This window comes from Echeneis naucrates, chromosome 17 (genome assembly GCF_900963305.1).
Source record: "Echeneis naucrates chromosome 17, fEcheNa1.1, whole genome shotgun sequence".
Taxonomy (NCBI): Eukaryota; Metazoa; Chordata; class Actinopteri; order Carangiformes; family Echeneidae; genus Echeneis; species Echeneis naucrates.
The window spans coordinates 7,693,107-7,715,881 of NC_042527.1; the positions used below are offsets into that span (position 1 = coordinate 7,693,107).

At 40.4% G+C, this 22,775-nt stretch overlaps 3 protein-coding genes across 3 annotated transcripts; 1 reads left to right on the forward strand and 2 right to left on the reverse strand.

Annotated features, from left to right (window-relative positions):
- Positions 1-652: 652 nt before the first annotated feature.
- On the forward strand, positions 653-4,295 carry kcnmb3 (potassium calcium-activated channel subfamily M regulatory beta subunit 3). Its single transcript, XM_029525450.1, has 4 exons — positions 653-717; positions 2,269-2,478; positions 3,129-3,303; positions 3,829-4,295. The coding sequence occupies exons 1-4, from the start codon at positions 689-691 to the stop codon at positions 4,159-4,161; spliced, it is 747 nt and encodes a 248-aa protein (XP_029381310.1). The 5' UTR covers positions 653-688; the 3' UTR covers positions 4,162-4,295.
- Positions 4,296-4,745: 450 nt separating this feature from the next.
- On the reverse strand, positions 4,746-18,728 carry LOC115057907 (phosphatidylinositol 4,5-bisphosphate 3-kinase catalytic subunit alpha isoform). The gene is made up of 21 exons (XM_029525159.1): positions 18,263-18,728; positions 16,948-17,358; positions 16,485-16,694; positions 16,094-16,344; positions 15,492-15,737; positions 15,064-15,149; positions 14,870-14,975; positions 14,043-14,195; positions 13,502-13,636; positions 13,157-13,281; positions 12,961-13,042; positions 12,640-12,804; positions 12,391-12,494; positions 12,026-12,197; positions 10,117-10,223; positions 9,575-9,696; positions 9,134-9,212; positions 8,793-8,963; positions 8,476-8,593; positions 7,988-8,139; positions 4,746-7,742 (listed from the first exon to the last, which is right to left on the reverse strand). The coding sequence occupies exons 2-21, from the start codon at positions 17,297-17,299 to the stop codon at positions 7,472-7,474; spliced, it is 3,207 nt and encodes a 1,068-aa protein (XP_029381019.1). The 5' UTR covers positions 17,300-17,358; positions 18,263-18,728; the 3' UTR covers positions 4,746-7,471.
- Positions 18,729-20,226: 1,498 nt separating this feature from the next.
- Positions 20,227-21,843, reverse strand: kcnmb2a (potassium large conductance calcium-activated channel, subfamily M, beta member 2a). Its single transcript, XM_029525523.1, has 5 exons — positions 21,726-21,843; positions 21,446-21,568; positions 21,140-21,310; positions 20,757-20,952; positions 20,227-20,511 (listed from the first exon to the last, which is right to left on the reverse strand). The coding sequence occupies exons 1-5, from the start codon at positions 21,734-21,736 to the stop codon at positions 20,227-20,229; spliced, it is 786 nt and encodes a 261-aa protein (XP_029381383.1). The 5' UTR covers positions 21,737-21,843.
- Between the last annotated feature and the right edge of the window lie 932 nt (positions 21,844-22,775).

A 22,775-nucleotide genomic window follows, 5' to 3' on the forward strand; every position in this document is an offset into this window, starting at 1 on the left:
ATTTACACAGTGCAGCACAATGCTGAAAGCATCACGGACAAGGTAATGTCTTGGGTTACCAGGTGAGGTAAAGTACACCGAGCTTTATACATTATTAATCTTGTTTTCTTCAATTTCATCAAAAGCGCTTGCTTCTCCAACAACCCTGAGAAGAAAAGTGCAAGCACTTGTATCTTCCTATTTGTAGGTTACAGATATAAACAACTGGGCTGTTCTTAGAAAAAAAAAAAAAAGCCAGAGACTCAATTTACCAGTTCACAAACACAATAAATCATATACAGTCACAATTCAATATGAGTAATGCGATATATCAGACTAACTGTGATAATATTTGCCAGAATATAGAGGTTTAACACCAGAGTATGTGATAAGAGAAAATATTCAGAATAACACTCTATTGAATTCAACTCTGAAAAATTTGCAATGACATCACTGTCTGCTATATGCAATTGTTGGCTCCATTTCCAAGCTGCTGTTGTGTTCGTAGCCTTAGGCCTGTTATATTAAAGAGAGCTGTCACAGAACTGGAAAATAGTTAATACCGCCATGTGTTTTCCCAGCAAGCCATGAATAATACAAGAAGTTTTGGTTGTCTGAATAACAGATATAAATTTGCTCAGTATCTTGCTTTTGCAGCCAGTTGTCAGGACAGTCTGACAGGTCTGAAGCTCAACCGCCCAAAGGGATAATGAGATGTCGCAGGACGCACATGCTTGGGTCAGTATCTCTACTGGATGTGTGTGAAGATGGTTGATCTGACGTAGAGACGCCTCTGTTCTCTGTCCATCCTTTGGGCTGACTTTGCAGCTGCTGTTTCATCCTGTGCAAATAGTGAATAATCATGAGGGGCCTCAGGTTTTCCGTGACAAACTACCGCTTGCAGCTGAGCTTCACAGGCCCACTGAGAGGCCTTTAGCATCCTACCTGCCTTACCTGTGGTGGTTTCTATAGAAACACACTTGAGAGCGGAAGGTGTTGTTGTGCTCACCGTTGAGCCTTGGTAAACAAAAAAATGCTCCCCAGTCACCATGATGCACTGGAGCCTTTTGAAGACACAAGATGATCTATGAGTTGTTGAGAGGGGAACACCTTAGTGTCAGAGAGAGAAGCTTGTTAGGAGGTGGCAGCGATAGGAGTGGGCATGTTGTTGAACAGAGATTCTCCCCGAAGGTCGTACAGCATCCCGGTTAACATCAACCTGCAGGGAGCTCGCAGGCGGCAGACACGGTAAGAGGGACGACAATTGACGGGACGAGGCAGCAAGGCTTTGAACATACAACTGGGAGTTCATTATGTAGGAAAAACATTTGTTAAGTTTCATGCAGCTAATCATGTTGACAAAAGACAAAATATGATTATGCATCTGTTAGAGTGTGAAAAGAACTGAATAGATGCATTAAATGGAAGGGCTGAATTTACTAAATTAATATTGCTTTCCTTTTAACTGGCTTTTCCCTGATTCTGCACACGAAGCTAAATTTACTTGTTGTGGAGACAATTGTAAAACTTTTTTGTCTTCTGAGGCCCTGAATTAAACCATCCAAGGAAATAACCTTAATGATGCCATCAGCGTTGTCAGTTAAAGATACCTTGTGGAGTTTGCTCTACCGGTGGTGTGGTTAAACAATGCTACTATAAGTGGATTCACTTTTGCTTGTATCACGTTGGCGGCATAATAAACATTCCTGCTGATTAACAGTCAACAGAAATTCACATGTCCATTAAGTATGACAGTGAAAAAAAGATAAGTGAAATACTTGAATGCGAGAAAAACCTGAATTAATATGTAGTCAAAATATAAAATAATAACATTTTAAGCCTGTGTTGAGACTCAGGACATCGTGGCGTTGAGTTAGCTCCTTTGAATGTGTTTCTCACAATTTACATGGTAATGCAGTATGATATAAGTGAAGTATATCCTGTCACTGAAAATAAAGTGATTTCTGTTGATAGCAAAGAAATGCAGTTAAAGCAGTTATGACTGGTTCAATTTTTATGAGCTCTGAGATGAAATCTGAGGGGAGGACTTTCTTAAATATTACACAGATATAGAAACTTGAAAATAAATCTCAGATTTTTTTTTTTTTTTTTCCCCAAAATCTGAATTGATCTAAAGCTACTGAATGCTCCTTTTGTTTTCTCTTTCAAGAGGAATTGTGATGAAATGCACTGATTCATTGAACTGATGGATTAATCCATTACATCCCCGTTGGCCATGCACATATTCATATGTGTGGTTTTGTGTGTGTGTCCCCATGTGTAAGACAGACACAGAGATCTGTCCCACAGCACTGTGGTGCAGGAGCAGGACCGGATCAGAGGGTTTGAAGGGCGGCGAGGACAACAGGCTCATTCCCAGATGCTGGTCTCCAGTGTTGGGGAAGACAGAGCCGTCCTGCTGGGCTTCGCCATGATGGCCTTCTCTGTGCTCATGTTCTTCGTGGCCAGCGTTACCACAGTCAAACACTTTGTTAACAGGTACATTGCAGTCTGTTGCACCGTGGAAGAAAGGATGTCATGTGATACTGATTGTTTAACAACATATACATTAACTATATATTTGTCAATACATACAAATGTCTGGCAGTACATTGAGCTGGCATTATTCACATGCCCACATATCCATAAGCATACAATGAAGTTATATTTTTTATTTAAATATTGAAAAGTAAACTTCATAATCATCATCATAGCACAGAGTTCTGCAAACACAACTCGTGTGGGCCTCCTTAAAATGTCCTTTAACATTTATTAGGAAAACTGACTCAATCCAGGTATATACTAACACAAAGCAGATTTAGGGTGTACTGTGTGTTCACATTAGAAAAGAAAGTATTCCCAAAGCAGCCACATGTTTACAAACTACAGTGCATTCTTCTGGCTTTTGATGGATGTTGACATCTATACTAAATGTCATGGGACATATCTCAGTCTTGTTCAAAAAATAATGACTTGACTGAGGGGCAAACAGTTGTTGCCATCAGGCTCTGCTGCTAGTAAAGATAAAGAGTAAGATAAGAAGAGCCAACAGATCAGATATCTCATAAAAAGCAAATAGTTCAGTGATTTGAGTTAACAAGTCAGGGATGAAATGATGCTCTGAACTTCCCCTGGCTCTGGTTTCTCAGCAACTGGGTACAGGAGGCCAGTTGTGTGCTGGTGCAGGCCGAAGTCCTGAAAGACTGGGTGGACTGCAGAGGGGTGAGCACAGTTCCATGCCTCAGGGTGATGGTGAACCTGATGGGCTCCAACCAAAGTGCTTTTCTGCATTTTGATGAAGACTCGGTCCCCCTCGCTCCTGAGGTAGGAATTCTTTGCAGCAAAGTCTGGCTTTGTAGGCCTTGCCTTTTTTTCTGGGTTTGGATATGCTCTGGAATACTGAAGGAGCCAGAAGAGTGGATTTGAGCTTTAAATCTTTAAATTTATGCGCTCCAATTGACATACTGGACATCTCTGTTCAGTAGATATTTTTTTTATCCTGGCTTTCATACTAGTCATCTGTGTGGGAACTGAAGAAAGCACCTCCAAGAGAAGGGAAGGCAAGAGATGAACTAGCTGACAGGATGGAAAAACTAGCAGTACACCCCTGTGCCCTTGTGAATAAGCCAACAGGCATTATTAAGAGGTGCTGCTCCATTTAGAAAAGATTTTTCAGACGCTGTGCACCTCATTGGGGCTTGGGAGAACTTTTTTTTTTTCATAGATACAGTATATGACTGAGTAAAAAAAAAAGAGCCTTCAGGACTCATTGACTGAAATCACCACTGCTGACAGTAACCACAGGGTCACTGATAGAAAATGATACCTGCGCCCTATCTTCTCTTTCAGTGTTTCTACATGCCCAAATGTCAGATGGACAGAGCACATCATCAAGCTGAGGTCCAGGAATTGAAACAAATTTTTGACATTCAGCTGGGGAACGCCACATCATGTTTCACCGACCACACAAAGCACCCCGGGGGCGCCATTTTAACCAGAAAGTACACATTGAAGAAGGCTCTGTTTGCACTGCTGTGGCCCTGTCTGATGCTGTGTGGTGGAGCTCTGCTGGTGGGCCTAGTGAAGCTGACACAGTGCCTGGCTCATCTGTCCTCTGAGATGTGCAGTGAGACTGCAAGCAGCAGGCTGACATCAAAATCCACCCAGGGAAAAATGTACTGACTCCTTCGGAGGTCCAGCACACAGCTGCCATCTTCACATATTCAGTGTCTAAGAAGGGAAACAGAAACAACTGAACTTGACTTGAACTTTTAGTTTATTGATACCTATTAACATTAAAAACGTATTGAACTGTTTCCAATTGAGTTTTTATATACAGTATGTGCCATTAAGTTTACAACACTTGTGCCAGAAAAGGGAAAGGCCTTTTGGGTCAACATAAGGGTAGTTTGGAGCCTCTTAAAGGGGCACTGAAAATGTTAAATTACTTTTCTGAATTAACTGTGAGATATCTGCTCAAGTGATGTCACTGATCTTGGCTAAAAAATATACAGATTTGGGGTTGTGGGGTTAAAACTGTGACCAGGCACTTGTTTCCAGGTTACATGAGCATTTACTGACAAACAACTTATTCTGAGACCTGACTGCCTACAGTTCAGTTCCAGTGTTGATAATGCATAAGGGGTGCAGGGATGAACCTCTGGGGTACCAGTAAAAACCAGACTAAGATAACCTCAAAGTCTTTTTAATGGTTGTCGTACAAGTTTTATATACAATGGCCCACTTGAGTTTATTTAGTATAGTTTCTAGGGTGAGACTGAGAAAAAATTACTTTTGAATTGATTGCGTGTCTTGAGTGCGAGCCTTGTTCTGCTCCGTCAGCTCTGATTATGAAGGAAAATTTTGATGTACAGACATTTTGATAAATTATTTAATTACATTGTTTCACACTATCTAGATAGGGAGAAATGTTTTTATTCAACAGTACAATAAATGAATGTATACAGTTCCACATGTGGATGACAAAAACAAATATTTGAAGAGGGTTGTGATATATACAGATAGATAACTAATATATGAATCTGATTCTCTTTAAAACATGCAGGGTAGCTTCTTCCTCCTTTTTGTGCTTACAGACTTCTAATTGGGGCAACAGATCTCCATCTGACATGAAGCTCATACACTTACAAAAGCATCAAGTCCTTGTCCTTCATTCACGTACTCATCTCTCCTTTGTCATTCATTGCGTTTCAACAATTAGAAGCTGTCGACTGGGTTTTGTATGAGGATGGTGCACGTTAGGCAAGATTCCTCCCTTTTTTTTGGTTAGCAGTTACATATTTGAGTTTGCTTACATTTAAAAATACAAAAATATATTACCTCTGTAGTTATTCAAGGAAAGCATTTGCACACGCAGTAGCAGTATGAGTATCCGTTACCTTCATTTTGACTTGGATGTACCCCACACAAGTAACATGATTATTTCTATACAGGAAATTCAAGTAAACAACATCAGGTCAAACAACAACAACAACAACAAAAAAAAAAGCAGATATTTGAGGACCTCATGCATAATGCAGTATGAGAAAGAAAACAACCATGACAAATACAAAGGGAAAAAGCATCATAACTCTTCCATTAAGTGTACGGGGTCTAGTTTTCTCCATTTGGGTCCAGCCCATTGCTCTGTATCCTGTACAGAGCACATGCGTGTTGGTAGGATCGGTTTCCTGAGCATTTTTTTAAAAACATGAGAAGCAAACTAAATTTCTACTTTCAGACAGTGTACAGGAAACCGCCCTGTTGGGTATCATTTGGTTAAGCTAGAACATTTACTGACCTCTTACATATGTGTCTATGCAGTGAGCAACACTGCACAGACTATTCTTCCACACATGAAGGTGACAATCATAGGAAAGAGAAGGGAAGAAGACACTTGGAAGGTTTTAAAAAAAAATTCACTTGGGTTTGTTTTCTTCACCTGGATGTCCAGAACCACATGGTGAATTGTGAGGCAAGAGTTTTAATTTATCTGCAGATGAGAATAAGGAAAGGGTCATCGTTTAAACTATTTCCTGGTGGTTTAAACTGAAGCTCCACATAGAAGCCTGGTAAGGAGAAGCAAAAGGCAGGGCAGAAAGGCATTTCTCACAGTTCTTGTTGTTGGGAAGAAGTAGACGGTACTGTTACATACAGTGCAGCATTGTGCATATTTTTTTTTCTTCCATGTACTGTCTGTACAGAGTTCACCGACACACTTCTCTGTGTGAGCATGTCAGGGGAGATGTGTTCCGCTCTTTGCCTTGACATCAATTTCTCACCTTTTTTTTCTTGCAGTATACAGTACATATTAGGATCACAACTTACTTGCATAGTGTAACAGCTCAGCACACAAAAGGAACACTATGCAACCTTTCCCTCTGTGTTTTTTTTAGCCTTTATCAGCTTAATAACAAAGAGTAACAATAACATGCTATACAGCAGGGCCATGTAGTCCATCTGTGTTAAAACTGCATGGGGTCCATGATGGACATTTGTGCCTCTACAGCTGACAGAATAATACTGATAGACAAAACAAGAACAAATACTGCAGAGATCAGTGCTATGAGTACATGAGACTTGGAATAGTAGTGACATTTTTTTGTCTTTTTTCTTTTCTTTTCTTTTTTACAATAAGACTGCTGAGTAGTGGGGTTACACATCTAGTACTTTGGCTCAGTAGAAAATAAACTCAAAAAGGAATATGTGCACTGAATGCATACAAGTCTGTGGCTATACCGCTGTACAAAAGTCAGTTATCTGGTGTGGCGCATTTTCTAAACTGAGGGCAAGTCATCTGTCAGCTACAAATAACTTGTGATTTCAGGTGCAGAAGTTTAGAGAAAAGTTTTCCTCAACATGTAATCTGTCAGTCAGGTACTTAGTGTCTTGGTGATTGTTTTTAAGATTATAAAGGAAAAGATGACTTTGAGGGCACCCTCCAAATGTCTGTCCTTGTTTCTCAGCTGGCTTGGTTGTGTGCACCAGTATGTCCCCTAGCTCCATCTTTGTCAGTTTATCGCTGGCTGTGCTCAAGGTACACCACTTCATGATGTTCCTTTCTTAATGCTGATGGCTGTAGATGTTTAGAAAGGTATTTCAAAAAATAACAAAAATAAAATTTTGTCCATATCTTGATCACATGTCACAGGCCAATGTAGTCAAGGTCCATTATACTAACTTCCTATGATAGAAGATATCTGAACTATAACTCCACCCTGCCTTCTCAACTTCATAACGCAGGGAGAAGAAATTCAGACACCTGTGAGCACAAGAGCATTTCGGCAATATGTCCCTGAAATAGGCCCCTCTGAGCACTGTTATTTTGTGGTGCACTGGCAGGTAATGTTTCAGAGTCATACGCTGGCATAAATATTAACCAGGCTTCGCTGTGTTTAAGGAAAAATACCTCGCTCTCTTCTCACTATCCATTTGGTTATTAATGTGCTGTTGTGACACAGTCCTTTATTCTTCTTTTTCCTTAATTGCCAGTTTAGTTCATGGCATGCTGGCGAATTGTGTGAAAGATCCAGTCCATCTTGGTAGTCCAGCCGCCATGGTGAGCATCATTCATTTGCTTCATGAAGTAATCCAGGGCTTCCTGCTCCGACTTGTCCAGGGCCAGAGTCTTCCTGATGTAAGCAATATCATCAAATGACTGGAGCTCAGGCATCCCTGAGCCCAGCATCATGGAGAAGAGGTTGATGAAGAGGTTGGCATGCTGCCGGATTGCCAGGTACGCTTTGTAACACATCTCCTGGAACCTGGGAGGCAAAAGATGGGGGGAAAAAAGTTATCAAAATAGGATGGAAACATTCATAAACAGAGAAAACAATAACATAAGAGTAGGGTCAAATGGGTAGTTCAGCCACAGCAAAGAAATGAAACATCAATCTCGTGTGACCATGAAAGCAGCTTAACACCTCATTTACCTTGGTTTGGATTTACAAAGTCATGGATAATTTTTCTTTCATCTAAAAATAACAGACATTTCGATTGCTGTCGTTACCTTTCAAATTCCCTTGTTTTAGTGCACTCTTGAGTTCCTTTACTAATGACAATTAAGAAGTCCTGTGTCAGCACAAAGGGGACTCGTTCTCTCTTGTAGCCAAACTTCTTCTTTTTGTGGTCAAGGAAATGGCCGAAGTCTATGTGGAACAGCTGTGAAAAGAAGTGACAAATTAAAGTAATTATCAAAAAGACAGGAGAACTGGGGACATAGCTCAGTGGTAGCGTGCATGCATGTAGAGGCTCCGGATTCAAACCCTACCCACAGAGTAAAACCAGTGGTAGGCTTGTGCCGGTCCTAAGCCTGGATAAATGGGGAGGGTTGCCAAAGGGAAGGCTTCCAGTGTAAAAACAACCATGCAATTCTTGGAGGTGACTTGTGGCAACACCAAATAGTAAAAATAAGCAGAAAGAGGAAAAAAAAAAAAATCATAGAGGCAGAAGAAACCATGTATATATAACAGACAGGTCATCAAATGTAATCCTTACCTGACCATCATCTTTGACCATAATGTTGCTATTGTGTCGGTCCCCTATGCCCAGGATAAATGTTGCTACACAGTAGCCTGCACATGAGCGTGTGAACAGATCTATGGCCTGGTCATACCTGAAAAATCAAACAAATAGAAAATATTTTGGCTCAGAGAGGAAGCATTAACTGTATGTACTATAATAAAAAAAAAAAAAAAAGAGAGAGAAACTTATTTAAGTCATCATAGAATTAGAAAAAATATTATAATCAAATCAACCTCTACATCACACAAAAGAGCAGAGAGACTATATGCATTATTATTTTAGCCACTCACATCTCTCCTTTGTTCTTATCCTTGAGCCACTGATGCAGTGTATGGCTGTTGAACTGCAACGCCCCCTTTAGGCCTCCTTTACACTGGATCTGCATGATAGTGTGCGAGTTCCTCACCACTTCGATTAAACCTACACAGTCCCCAATAGACAGGCAACCGTATGGCAGCATTCTATCAAAGGACAGAGAGAGAATATCTAGAGAGATGATGGGCCTTATTTCAAATTACCTGAGGTGGCTGGCACGAATCTGCATTTGAGCATGGAGTGCAGAACATGAAAGGTCCAGCACCTGCTAATGTGTACTTGCATCCTCTCTGTCATGGTCAACTGAAGAGCCTACCTGAGATCAAGGCCTTGGTTCTGCCAGATGTTCTCCATTATCCTAATGATCTGCAACGTCAGCATGTCCTGCCTCAGATCTGCAGAGGCAAATGGAGACAAGGAGGTGGATGACAGTGAGGAGAATATTAGCTGCTTAGCTGCTCTTTGATCAATTCCATGATGCAGTATGGTGCAGAGCTGTCAAAGTCATTTTGGTCAAAAATGGTGCAGCAAAGTCCACAAACAGCTAAAGTAAAAGTAACTAAGTGATTCAAATAACATGATGACTTCTTTTTGAATTCTATGTCAAAAGCACAGATGAGCTTATGTTTTTGTGTACCACTATATGCCCTACAGGCTTCGACTATATTATGTTATATGCACAGCAGGATCATTTTCAAATCTTTGAAGTAGAGAAATAGAAAACAGATAGAAAAAAGAAAACACACAGACAACTCACCATCTCCATTTTTGAAGATGATTTCATTGTTCTGAAAGAGTAGCTCTGACATCATATCTGGATTTTCCCAGTTTAGCCATAGTGGTCGCTTGGCTGATGACATCATTCTGCATTCTTCAAGGCTGAAAAAGAGACAGGTGGTATTTTTTTGCATTTATGGCACCGTGAGAGAGAAAAGAGAAAGTTAATGGGAAAGAGAATGGCACACAGCAAATTAGCTACAGGCCGACTCAAACCAGGGACTAAGCTTCTGTGGTATTATCTCCACCAGGTGAGCCACTGTGGCAACCTAAGGATATGTTTTAAGAGGATGAAATATGACAGAAATGAAGGCACTAAATCCTGAGAAATTATTGTTCCAATATGTACATTAGTGAATCCTAACACATTGATGACAAGTGGGCTCACTGTAAAATGAGCAGCAAGTAATTTTTTGTCACTCTTCTAAATATAAAATCATTTTTATGAATGTAAAGGCAACACCTGACATAAATGTTTTACCATTTAAGAGAAGAGAGTTAGATAAGTGAGTGCTGGCATACCGGAGGTTTCCCAGCTGATGTGCTGGATTCAGTGGGGAGGTGAAGTTCTGCAGTGCATCCATGTAGTCAGGCCTTCTCATCTGCTCCACTAGAAACTTCATTTGCACCTAATAAGAAATAACAAATATATCAGTTATTGGTAAACTGGTTTTTAGTTAGGTGGATGATTAGGCCAGCCTGATTAATATGTACAAACACTGCTACTCCTGCTTTTCCTCAGGAAAGTAATTCACATCTCTCAATGAGGTAATGCTGCTTCAAAAAAGGGTTTTGGGTAATGGCATGCACCCTCTGGTGGCTGGAATTTCAGGTATGCACCTAATGACATTAAAAAGTAATATTAGTTTAAGTGTTTGGCTGATCTAAAAACCACAGCGTAGAAAGTTCTATGTTCAGTCTATGAATGGTTGCACACCAATTTCCTCAGACACCAGTCTGTGATCAGGTAGTATTTAGAATTAATGAGTCAGTTTTCAAATTTCACATTTTTTCAGTTTGCTTATTTTGTTTGGTGGTTAAAATTATTAAATTTTGAATGATTGATTAGTCTATGAATTATTAATTGGACACGTCCAAATTATTTTGCTTTAATCGTCAACAGTCCAGTGGAATTTTTTAGCTTTCCTTCGTTCTATTTTCTCTTGAGTTGTGATGAGATCTGAGCATTTTAATAAGTAGTAACCTGTTTTCAATAAGCATATAAATTTGCATTTGCAGTTTTATCCAAATGTAAGTAAAAGTTTTTCTTTCTTTGTGAACGGTTCCAGCAATTCAGGCTTTTATTTTGAAACATCCAAAAGAAGTGTCTACTTTAATTGTCAGCAACATAAAATCAAGAAGCCTTTCTATGTGGAGTTTGGATGTTCTCCCCCTGTCTGTGTGAGTTTCCTCCAAGTACTCCAGTTTCCTCCCAGCATCCAAAGACATCATGTTTGGGTTAATTGGTGACTCTAAATTCTCAGCAGGTCTGAGTGCGAGTGTGAGTGGTTGTTGGTCTCTTTCTGTCACTGTGTGTTGGCCCTGTGATGGACTGGTGACCTGTCCAGGGTGACCAGCTCCAGCACCTCCCGCGAACCGGAAACCCATAAGCATTAGAGGATGAATGAATGAATAAAATCAAAAGGGGCGAAACAGCATATGACTGTAATAATAATACCGTATTTTGTGGACCATAAGGCGCACTGCATTATAAGGCGCAATATCAATGAACGGCTCTATTTTCATATGTAAGGCGCATGATAAAACGTATATAAAAGCAAAACACATCACGTATCGATATTACAAAAGTGGCGTAGGTAAGCGTACTGCGTACTGTTCTCTGGTTTATCGTTGCCAGCGATAGCAAACACCTGAAGTTAGTGTGACGTTGGAAGAACGTTGTCTCTCAACATTTGATTATAATTGGATTATGATATGGATTTGAATAATTGGGTTTACGTTAAAAACCTAACATTGGCTTGACGTCTAATTATAGTAAAGTACATTTGACTAAATGTTGGATGATGGTTGTTTGCCAGCACTACATAATTAGTTATCTAATGTTGTCTGCCATTGCAACCCAAATCCAACCAAGGACCAACGTTAATACAACGTCCCTGTGTCAGCTGGGAATGCTCCGACATCAAGCGGAGCGGCTTTGTCACTTACCGAAGTCGCACTAAAACATTGACAGATTTTTGAGCACAGTGGTCAGAGGTCAGTAAGCACAACTTTATTTTGGATATTCCTGTATGGATGGATAAATTTTTTCTCAAGATATATCACCCTGGTTTGGCTGAAATATATTCAGCTTCAGTCAAACTGACAGCTCTACTTCATTGAGGCATCTGGCTCTCTGGCCAGATCAGTCCAGATGCTGTCGAGATTAAACCAGAGGATTAAAATTAACAGCTGTCAACTGTTAGATTACCTTCTGTGCCTCATCTTTTTTCTCCTGTTTGAGGAGGTCAGTGAGATTGATGAGTTTCTCCATGGCCTCAACCTGTCTGCTCAAGTGCTTCAAATACATGCCACAGGCTCGGCAGTATGACTCCAGCAGCAGGCCAAATCGCTGGCTCACCGTCTTGTTGTGCATCTCTGACCTAAGCGCATGGAAGCAAGGAGGGAAAAAAAAACAAAACCTTGTAGAGTGCCCAGGCAGAGGCTTACATATAACCAGGGAACTCTCAGTACAATCTGGGACAGTTTATTTGATTTTTGAAAGAGAATTTCAAACGTCAATCTACATAAGAACAGTCTCAAAACTTGCAGAAAAAGATGTATAAATTAACTCACTTTAAATGCCAGAAGAAGAAATGTCCTATCCTCTGATTGGTTAATGCCTTTTTCAGGAGGAAGCGAGCAAGTGGGTTATCAAGGTACTGCTCATACTTTAGAACCTGGATACAAGCATAGAAAACAAAGAAAATACCACAATTAGTTTAAAAACCCTTGTAACATTACATCAAGTTGAAACAACTTGCCATAATTTACACTATTTACTAATAGACAATTATAGCACAACAAAATAAAATTGCAATGTACCTGAACTAATTGAATGAGGTACTGAGAAAGTTTGTCATCCGTTAGGTATTTCTCAAGGCACTTCACGGCAAATTCTCTGATCATCGGGTCAGGGAAGTTGCAATCCAGCAACTCCATGGCTTGTTCTGGCTTAATAGCAGGCCAGTCCTTCAGAAGGCAATACATCTGAAATGAAAAACAAGCACACACTGACTACAGATATGCATCATCTGTGATTCAGCAAAACTGAATTAGTATAAAGACCAAGATCAGGACAATGCTATCAAACCATGTGATGCCCTTCAAAATAAAGGTGTGTCAGCTGTAGAAACCTAAGCTTACCTGTGCAACCTCATCTCTGGAGTTCCATTTCACAGCCAAGAGGATTTTGGGAAGAATCTCTGGCATATTGACACAGTCGTGCCTAGAACAGCAGATAAAAATTAACTGGGTTTAAATTACTACTTCTAATTATATAATCAGTAGCAATTAGAGTGACATGTAATTCTTTTGATGAAGAGAGGTTACGACAGAATACCTGTGTCTCCATAGAAAGTCTTTCTCCTGCTCAGTGATTTCAGACAGTGGGTCTCTGTTGCACACTTGCCGTAACTGATCATTGTCACTGTCGGTCACTGGGTTATCACGTGCAAGTCTGTTACTCTATAACATCATATGAAATACAGTTTATTAACAGATAAATAAACTGTTTTACAGGGACGCACGTCACATAAATTTCTTATGCGAATAAAGTAGTGATATCCCTCCTCTGTAATGTGAGTCAACCACAATGTGCCAGGTGCCCAGATATAAAGTCAGATCTTATGATCAACCTGAAGAATGAGACAAAGGCATTACAAAAAACAAATGTATGTTAACCTACCAAACCAGTATGGCAGTAGTTAAAGCCGAGCTCTCTTGATATATTCCAGTTTGCATGGTCCTCAATTGTGGTCATATCAGGGAACTTGACAGGGCAACTGAAATGGTCGAACTCCAGCTCAAGACAAGGGGTTTCCTGAATGTTCAGAAAGGGTTGGAAAGGTTAAGTTGTGGAATGTTTAATGTAATCAAATAAAGGCGCCTCTGACAAAGCGGTTGCTTAAATCAAGGTGGCTTGAAAACAGTTCTGAAACCCTACAGATTGTCACCAGCTCCTCAATGAAGTTTATGGAAGATCAATAGCAAATAGAAACATTTTACATATTTATTTAACTCAAAATAATGAGAAAAAGTTTTAGGTTTAATTCTGTCTTCCTTATCTTTCATGGTAGGCCTTCTGTGATACTCTGTGTATATTAGTTCTATTAAAATGTAATATGTTGTTATTTTATGAACACATTTTATCTTAACAAAAAAACATTTCCTGGGTAGCATCACAGTGAGTGAACATTATGTTTAGAACGCTGGCATTTGCTGTTCACCTTGTTGGGGTTAGAGCCTGTGACACCAATAGGGTTGAGCAGGTCCTCCAGGCCATGTGGGACAGGCCACAGGTTGAGAGCCATCTTTCCTGCTACTAGTGTGTGGGTGTAGTCAAACAGGTTGATGTTGCCCCAGGCGAGGGGACAGTGCTCCTACAGGAAAATACCAGTAGGTTGATGCATGTGAAGACGATTTATTGGGCAACAGCTCAAGGCTATGAAACAGACAGGTGCAGTGTGGAACACAAGCTGTTTAATCTTGTGCCAACATTAACTGACTGTTAACTGTGTAGACAGACATTTTTTATATTTAAATACATTAGAATCTCAAGGCAATATTTTCTGCCTTGAGATTCCACTATTTTAAAACGAAACCATTAAAATAACTTAAGCGATACTGATAATGCTTAAACAACAAGTATGACTTCTTCACTTTAAAAGCTTCCAGCTGAGTGCCCATACTGTGAAGCAGTCGACAAAACACACATCACAAATGTATCAAAAAAAAGCATGACATCTTCCTTTTCTTCTCAGCTCCTTTTTAAGTCTATCAGTTTTAAATTGGAGTAATGGGGCAATAGAAGTAGCTGAAGAGCGACAGGCTTCACACCTCCAACTCCTTAGTGAGATAGCCAGCCAGCTTTATTCTGTGCCTGCTATCGTGTTACGTATTGTATTACTGATTAACTTTTTACTTTATCACCATGCTATGAGTTTATCTGCATCGTACAGATACAACATTAAATGGTGATGTCACTAAATAAATCAATACTGAAATCTTAAAGTGTTATAACTTTAATATCACATTTCAGCATTTCACTGCTAACCTCTTTAGCTCCTTTCCTTCCTTTCACAGAGCAGATGGAGAGACAGAGCCGAGCAGCACGAGGGATGTCCGGAATGTACATGTCGTAGTTAAGCCACTCATTCCACCTGAAATAAATTAGGAAACAACCATTACCATAACTAAAACCCTTACAGTGGCACAGCTGAGTATAAAACAATATTCATTGTGCTCTACCTGGGGTTTGAACAGGGAACGCGCTGGGTGTTGACATTGTCACACAACTGCTCTCCACCATGGTATATACCAGTCCTGACATAGATCTAGAGCAATCCCAAGAAAGAATAAGAATGTATTGCATCACATGTAAATATTGCATATGTATGTACATATGCACTTCAGATTGGATAGTAAACATAATTTCATTGTTTGACTACCTGTATTTTTCAATAACAAAATTGAATCTAATCTGATCTAACAATGTATTTATAGCCTCATCAAATCAGTGATAAGGTTATTTGTCACTATATTCTGATTATAGGGAGCGATGAGCACTGTGTCCAGATAAACTCGAAGCTACTGGAGATGGAAGATTTTGCTTTAGAATGTTTATAAACAAAAAGGCAAGGTAGGTTCAGCTGCAGACTGATGTAGAGAATTTCTACCTTGTCAATGTCTCTGATATTGACATTAACATAAGTGGCACACAGTATCCTGATCCTCAGCGTCCCATTTATAGTCCACAGAGCCTTCGTGGCCGTCTCCCCGTTCATGTAGGGTGTTGCTGTGGATATTCGCCTTGCATATGATGGCATGGTGAAGTTGTCCATGGGCAGCTGGGAATACAGGCTGTCTTTTGCCATTAGCATCAAGTTGGGCATCCGTCCCAGCATGATACAGCTGCGCACATACTGTTGAGGACAGACAATGTGACATTTGGAAGTAGCTGTGACTGTGACATTTGGAAACCATTCATTCTGTTTGACATTTTGAAGGCATTCATACAATTATTTGGCTTATCAACATGTAAACTATTGGATTTTACAATTAGAACTCAACAATAACAGAAACATTCAGCAATTTGCATCTGATATCCTGTGATATGTTTGGTCTGCTCTTGAGGCAGCACATTTTTTCAGAAATTTAATTTCACGTCATAAATGTCAATCCCAATGGAACTGGATGATACATTAATGTGAAGTGGATCTCTCGCTCCTTGAAGTACAATAAAATCAGATGCAACTAAATTGAGATTAAACTAGATTACCTTGTACTGACTCAGAGGGTATTTCTCCAGTAAGTACTCATCACAGCCGCAGACTTTGAGGATGTACTTTCCCTGATACTCCTGCACACACATTTTTAGCTGCTCCTGGGAGAGCAGCATGCTGCGTGTCTTCTTTCGAATAGCTTCTGCGATAACCTGCTCTGGCACATAATCATGGTTGATCTTCAAAGTATATTTCTGTTTGTCATTGCTGGGTGACACAATTACCCAAATGACCACAATAATTTGACCTGAAGGAAAGAAAATTTTACAGACAGAGAAAGAGGAAACAAATAAATGTTTGTAAAATAGAGTATATGTAGATCTATTTTTTTTATTAAATTTTTTCATTCAGTGAGCACTTGCTGTCAAGCTCCCAGGTTAACATTACCTTTATCAAGCTTGTTATAGATGTGCCTGGGAAGTTCTGCTGAAGACTCTACATTGGGAGGGTATACATACAAAGCTCTACTGTGCGGTCCATTACTGTCTCTGAGATCCACAGCTTCTTTGCAAACGTTCAAAATATTCCTTCTGAAGTCCTGCACTTCTGAGTCTTTCACCAATTCAAACTCACATATAGGCATTCCAATAGCAAAACCTACAAGGTGAAACAGGGGATTAATAAATATTCGATGTCAGTCCTTTCACCTCAAAATGTTTTAAGATGCATAACAGTTCAATTGCATTGTTATGCAATACATGTTGTGACCAGTCAGTTAAACCTAACAGTATTATGTTCATTCTCTGCACTGTGGGTAATGTTATTGCAGAGGCTGACATCAGTTATAGAGTCCATTACTGTGTAATATATCTGATTGATTTATGACTGCATTAGAAGTCAAGGATCTTACCAATTTCTCTGTTGAGAATTTTCTCCTCTCTGTTGCCCACTGGCTCAATAACTTTGAGGAAGGCCTGGAAGAGCCTAAGATCGCACAGCCTCCTGGTCTCATCATAAAACTCTTCCCGTTCTGCCTCCTGAGTGACACTGACAAAGATGTAGGAGCTCTCCTCCTGCAGCAGATGGTAAAGAGGGTACTTCCTGGCTTCTTTGAAAAGCTCATGCTTGACTGTGATCAGTGTGGCTTCCCGGAGGCACTCCAATGTGAGAATCATGCCATTTGGCAGAAGGCAGTCCACTAGGATGCTGGGGGGCATCAAGTGCATTCCCCATAGTTCTCCTGAGGAGGGCCTGGGAGGCATGGTGGTGCCAACAAATCTGCTCTTTTCTGAGGCTGGTAATTATCAGCGATGTCAACCAACTGTGAGAAAAGAGGAAAATAGAGAATTATATAAAACCCACTGACTGGTTCAGAATTATACAAAGTGTTTGTGGTAAATATCTGGCTTCAGCTGTGTTAGAGGTACATCGGAAAAGAGCTGGTAAGAATGAATATAAATTGTGTTGAATAAACACTTCTAATGGTATCACAGTTTCACACGGATTTACAAAAGTTGCACCCAAAGTCTGTAATTAAAGTGCAGAGCAAGGGCCACTGTGCTGCTGCTTTAGTGTTTTTATTTTAATCATCACACTGCACATGTGTGCAATTTGACCAACAATGGCAACACATTTATATAACTTTCAAATAAAGGTGTTACTGTGTTGGTTTATTTATATATCCCATTGTTTGTATCTACGTTCATGTCGGCTATTAATACTTATAAAAGGATTGGGCAGAAAAACGATTTTAACTTCCTTATTTTGGTTGAAAATATTAGTGGTAAAATAACTTCTGCCAAGAAAAAGAGGGGCAATAAACTGATTAATGCCCCGTGGTGTCGACATGTAAACAAACTCGTTAGCTAACAAACATGACCCCTATATTAGTTTGGTGTGGCTAACACGGCTTGGGTTTAGCTTTTAGCCCATGTTAGACTGTAACTTCGACTCGTCTCAGGGTTGTATCGCTGCTTGGTGGGGTTAAAATTAGGTGTCATTTCTTTCTTGCCTTGCTAGCTCACCATGCTAGCCAGGTTCACTAAGCAGATCAATGTCATTCGAAATGTGAAAACCTCAACTCATATCCGAGCTAATGTTAGTCTGGCCGTACTGCACTGTTGGGGTGCGACCAGACAGCTTGTAGGACGAGCGGCCGGCTAGCTATTTCGGATAACAGTTGAAGTAAACACACAAAAAACACGACAAAAACAAATAAACGCTACCTGTGTCAGTTTAGCCGACGCCAACCGGTTAGCCACGAAGCCAGTCACCCAGCACAGCCATTAGCAGCGGCTAGCAGGGTGAGTCCCATTCGTGCCCGCTGTGGAAGTCTCAACCGGAGGTGCTAGGCTAGCTCTAACCTTAGTTCATCCAAACAACGAGAGCCAGCAGTCGGGACAATCACGCCTTTTAAGCAGAAAAGGAGCTCCCTAGCTCCCGCTGATGTTTTCAACGGGTTGCAGTTGAAGAAATGAATGATACTCCATGGTGTTCTTCATCTTGCTGTCCGACAAACACACTCCACAATTTGTTAGCACGCTAGCTCCACACACATAGCCTGCTCGAAGTCAGCTAACAGCAGGCTCATCATCACAGAGCGCCCTCCCACACAGAGTCGGGCCGCCGGACAGGGCACTTTGTCATGAGATGAAGCTGGGGAATTAACTGGAGACCGCTTTGTTCGTCTCCCTCCGAAGGCTGATGAAGTGCTCCTTAAAAATGCCACTAGGGAGATTAAAAAAATAAGAAGACGAAAACAGAGCCAAAGTTGTTGTGCTGTTACAAGCAGTCATAAGTAGAGCCCAGGGCAACTTCTCCGTGCGGCATGTGCGTGTTTGGACTGATGCCCCGGCCCGCTCACATATTTCCATATTTCCTGTGTTATTGGAAAATGTAGCGGCTTTGTCCTGCGGCCTTACAGCACCACAGGTGAGGCTACAGTCTGCCGTGGAAACCCGCCGAGCGTGTCCTGCGCTACGGACACACCACATATTTACACCAAACTGTGGTTTGTTTGTTTGTTTGTTTTTGTTGTTGTTGTTGTTGTGGCTGTTGTGTCACCTTGTGACAAACGTCCTCAGACTCCATCCACCACATGAACACGTGCTGCAGTCGCACGCGACAGATGGCCGGCTACATTACAACAGTGTGTGTGGTGGTGCAGCACTGCATGGTAATGTATGGTTAGGGAGAGAAGTGGTAGGCTGAACAAAGGATTCATGCATCATACTGTATGCCTTTTTTTATTGTTTTTGTTGTTGTTGTTGTTGTTTTTTTTTTACTGTTTGTTTGTTTCACAGCGCATTGTGATTGTTGCGTATGATTAAAACCACATAACATTTCAATGGGATTCAGTGTAAAGTTGTGAGCCTTGGGCAGAGGAACAAGGGATCAGCAAGGTAACACGTGTTAATCTCAACTGCTCAGATGTTGGCAGATGTTTTCAAAATGTGTAAAATATGTTCTTTCTTTTTTTTCCTTGTACTTTTTGAAATAGACTTGCAGATGTATAATCACAAATGTCCTATTAGCAATGATCATCTATTACTGCTGGAGCATCACAGAGTCTGAAGAGCACTTTATGAAGTGTTGGGCTAAATCCCACTGACAGCAAGAAGTAACTGTTTATGTTACTGAGATAAGCTTTAGTTGGATGCATTAGTTTGAGCATGAATGTGTGCATGTTGATCGATGAAATTGTGTGTAAAAAACAGGAAAGTATGAGATATTTGCTCAACATTATCAACCACAACCATAGACAATTTGGTTTGTGGGAAGACAACACTTTTGTCTGTTCCAATATAAGCTGACAGCATCTTATAAATGTTTAAGCAAACAATGCTGATAATACACCGTTATTTAAGATGAAAGGAAGAATTAATTTCTCTGTAAACATGTAACGACAGGACAGTTTACAATGCTATAACAACATGCAAAATCCAGCCATAGTTATTTCAGTATAGCAGCAAGTTACATGTGTGGCTGTTTCCACCTTGGAACATTCAGTTCACTTTTATAAACAGTCACATCAGTGCGCAATGAAGGTCAGCTGTTCCAAATGTCTCAGCTTAAGGGGTAAGTTTGCAAGAGGTCACAGCAAGGTTGTTCTTCTCAAACAATCTCTTTCATGTCATGTGTCCATCACCAAACTGCCAAATGTTTGGCTGTCACAGCTGCTGCACCCATTTCACCTCTTGATCTTCCCTATCTCTTCACACAGTCTGGAGAGGTATTGTGTGAGCTTCACCATCACAATGATTAGAGCTCCTCCTGTGAACATGCAGGAGGGCCAGAGCAGCGAGTGGAAGACCACACTGTGGTCATACAGCCGGGTCAGGAGAACGGCCTCCTGCTGCTCGCTAGGGTCGTAGTAACAGGGGACCTGCTGGTTGACCTTCAGCCGCTCAGAGATGTTCATAATCATGGTGTGCATAGCTAAAGTGTCCTTCTGGCACCTGGGCAAATAGAAACACTACAAGGACAAGAAGGAAGGACACAGAGGGGCAATTAGTCAGTCATTTATTTCACATTAATGTATGCATCTCCCTTCGCATATCAACTTTTAGCTTAACCAGGAAAAATTCCAAATCCTATCAGCTAACATTTTCTGCATTCGGAGCAGGGTACATCTATAACCAGGCCAACATCTGACAGCCGCTGTAAACATTTGAAACGGTTCAGTAATTCCCCGTATTTTCCCTCTGGCTGAATACTCACTTCAGAGCTGGCATCCTGGGTCTCTTCATTGTGAGATAAACGGCTTACACGCCCTGTGTTATTGACGCTCACGTAAACCTGCAGACAGGGATATTTGGAGACCCTCCAGCAGTCTGACCCACAGTTGTAGGAACAGTTCATGTCTGCTGTGACCGTGGAGTTGAGAACAACACATATACCCTCTTCTGTCCATACACTGTGGACGTTTGAATCAACGAATGAGCCAATAAATAAATAATTTCATTAAAATAAAATAAAAAAACATGCATATATGGTGTTTGTATGCATACAGATATATAGTTTTGTTGTTTTTCAGGTTGAGAGCACTGTAATATCACAGTTATCTCCATTATAAAGTGTTGAAAGAGATTATAGGTTAGTACCTTTCTGCATAGGAGCGTAATGTGGTGATCCCCAGGACAAAGAACATCATTACTGATGAGAGGATCATTCCAAGGCCAAGGAAAATGGCCCTGTCTTCTCCAGGCTTTAAAGCTGTCACTGTCTTCTTCTTATCCAATAAATCAACTTCACGAAATTTCTGGTAGATTGATCTGATGATGAAAAATGAGGAGCGAGCATAATTGAAAAGCTCTTGTAGAAATGACATAAACATTTAATTTCATGCAGACCCCATTTAACCTCTGCATTATAAGTGAATTTTCAGCCCTGAACTATAAACGTGTTACCTCCTTTCATTTCCTCCCCCCAATCCTGCTGTATTTTTGGCCCCTGCCACAAAGAACATTTTTCTTGATGATGCACGTCCTCCTTTGCTCACTGAAGCAGTACGGAAAGATTGTTGAAAAGACCTGAAAGAAATTACAGCCAATTTTATATTTAGCTTCAATATGGCATAGGATTTCAGTTCCAGCACCGAAATTAATATTGAATACCAGGATCACAAACTGTAACAGGAATCTAAAGCCAGCAGTTACAAAACAAAGGAAAAGACAAATTGTACAGTACCTTTGATGCATATTTGTTCCCAAAGTAACTCAGCTTTTTGAAAATGTGTCTAGTTTTGTACAAAAAAGAAATAAGAATACTCTGCTTCCCAAAGTCCTGCAAGCAGCAATTCCTGATAATCTGCAGATTTTGATCTGGTGGGACAGGAAGCAACCCTGATAGGCAGGACTTTGCCAGGTAAACATCTCATTTTGAACACAAAGAAACGCTATAAAGGGTAAACAAGATGACAGATAGCCACAGATGAAAGGTGTTAATGATGATGAGAAAACAACCGACCTGCTGTATCCCTGAACACTTCAGCTGTCAACACAAAGTCATTGGGGCCTTTCCTGATACCACAACAACACCTTGCGTGTGCCTCCTCTTGTTTTTCTGCTGGTCCAGCAATTGGAAGAAAACAAAGCATAAAATACTGCGCATGCAGCATTGGACCCCATAACTAAAACGGTTGCTTTAATTCAGGTGCAGATGAACTGGCAACTGAGACATTGTTAGTAATTTGTTCTAAGATCAAGGGCCGGCTCAGGGTTTGCATTGGGATGAGGGTCAATGCAAATCCACATTACATTGCTCAGGGTTTATTCAAAAACACAGGCAGCAAACTTATTAGTTAAGTGTGGTCATTTGTTCATGTCAAAGCAGTAATTTCAACACTTTATCAAAATCAAAAGTGTGCTTCGTCATGAGTAAATAAGAAAAACCAATTAATTAAAGTTAAGAGTCAACAATCAAGTCCAGTTTTTGATCTACTCCCTTTCAGATGCAAAATTAGAGTAGAATCAGTAGAAAGTGAATTCAGTTTTATATTTCAGTACATTCTGTGGCCAATTCTGTAAACAATTTTCAGCAGAATATGGACAACAAGCCAACAAGTTCCTCTTCGACGAGTAATTTCCTTATGGTATTACATTTCCAGCTGCCTAGGGAAAATGTTACTGAGAGGCAACCCAAGTATGATACAAGACATCTGCCAGGAAACCATAAATGTTAACTTCATTTATGCTTTCCTTTAAAAAAATGCTATGCAGTATTACATGCATACCCCCA

What these genes read in the sequence shown, in the direction of transcription:
- kcnmb3 (XM_029525450.1), top strand. Translation starts at nt 689, where the DNA reads ATGAGATGTCGCAGGACGCACATGCTTGG. An exon ending in GTCAAACACTTTGTTAACAG is followed by an intron (nt 2,479 to 3,128) that starts GTACATTGCAGT and finishes CTGGTTTCTCAG; the next exon opens with CAACTGGGTACAGGAGGCCA. An exon ending in CGGTCCCCCTCGCTCCTGAG is followed by an intron (nt 3,304 to 3,828) that starts GTAGGAATTCTT and finishes CTTCTCTTTCAG; the next exon opens with TGTTTCTACATGCCCAAATG.
- LOC115057907 (XM_029525159.1), bottom strand. Translation starts at nt 17,299, where the DNA reads ATGCCTCCCAGGCCCTCCTCAGGAGAACTATGGGGAATGCACTTGATG. An exon ending in CTATAACAAGCTTGATAAAG is followed by an intron (nt 16,345 to 16,484) that starts GTAATGTTAACC and finishes TCTTTCCTTCAG; the next exon opens with GTCAAATTATTGTGGTCATT. An exon ending in ACTACTGCCATACTGGTTTG is followed by an intron (nt 13,282 to 13,501) that starts GTAGGTTAACAT and finishes ATGATGTTATAG; the next exon opens with AGTAACAGACTTGCACGTGA.
- kcnmb2a (XM_029525523.1), bottom strand. An exon ending in GGGGGAGGAAATGAAAGGAG is followed by an intron (nt 21,311 to 21,445) that starts GTAACACGTTTA and finishes TTTCATCATCAG; the next exon opens with ATCAATCTACCAGAAATTTC. An exon ending in CCCAGGATGCCAGCTCTGAA is followed by an intron (nt 20,512 to 20,756) that starts GTGAGTATTCAG and finishes TTGTCCTTGTAG; the next exon opens with TGTTTCTATTTGCCCAGGTG.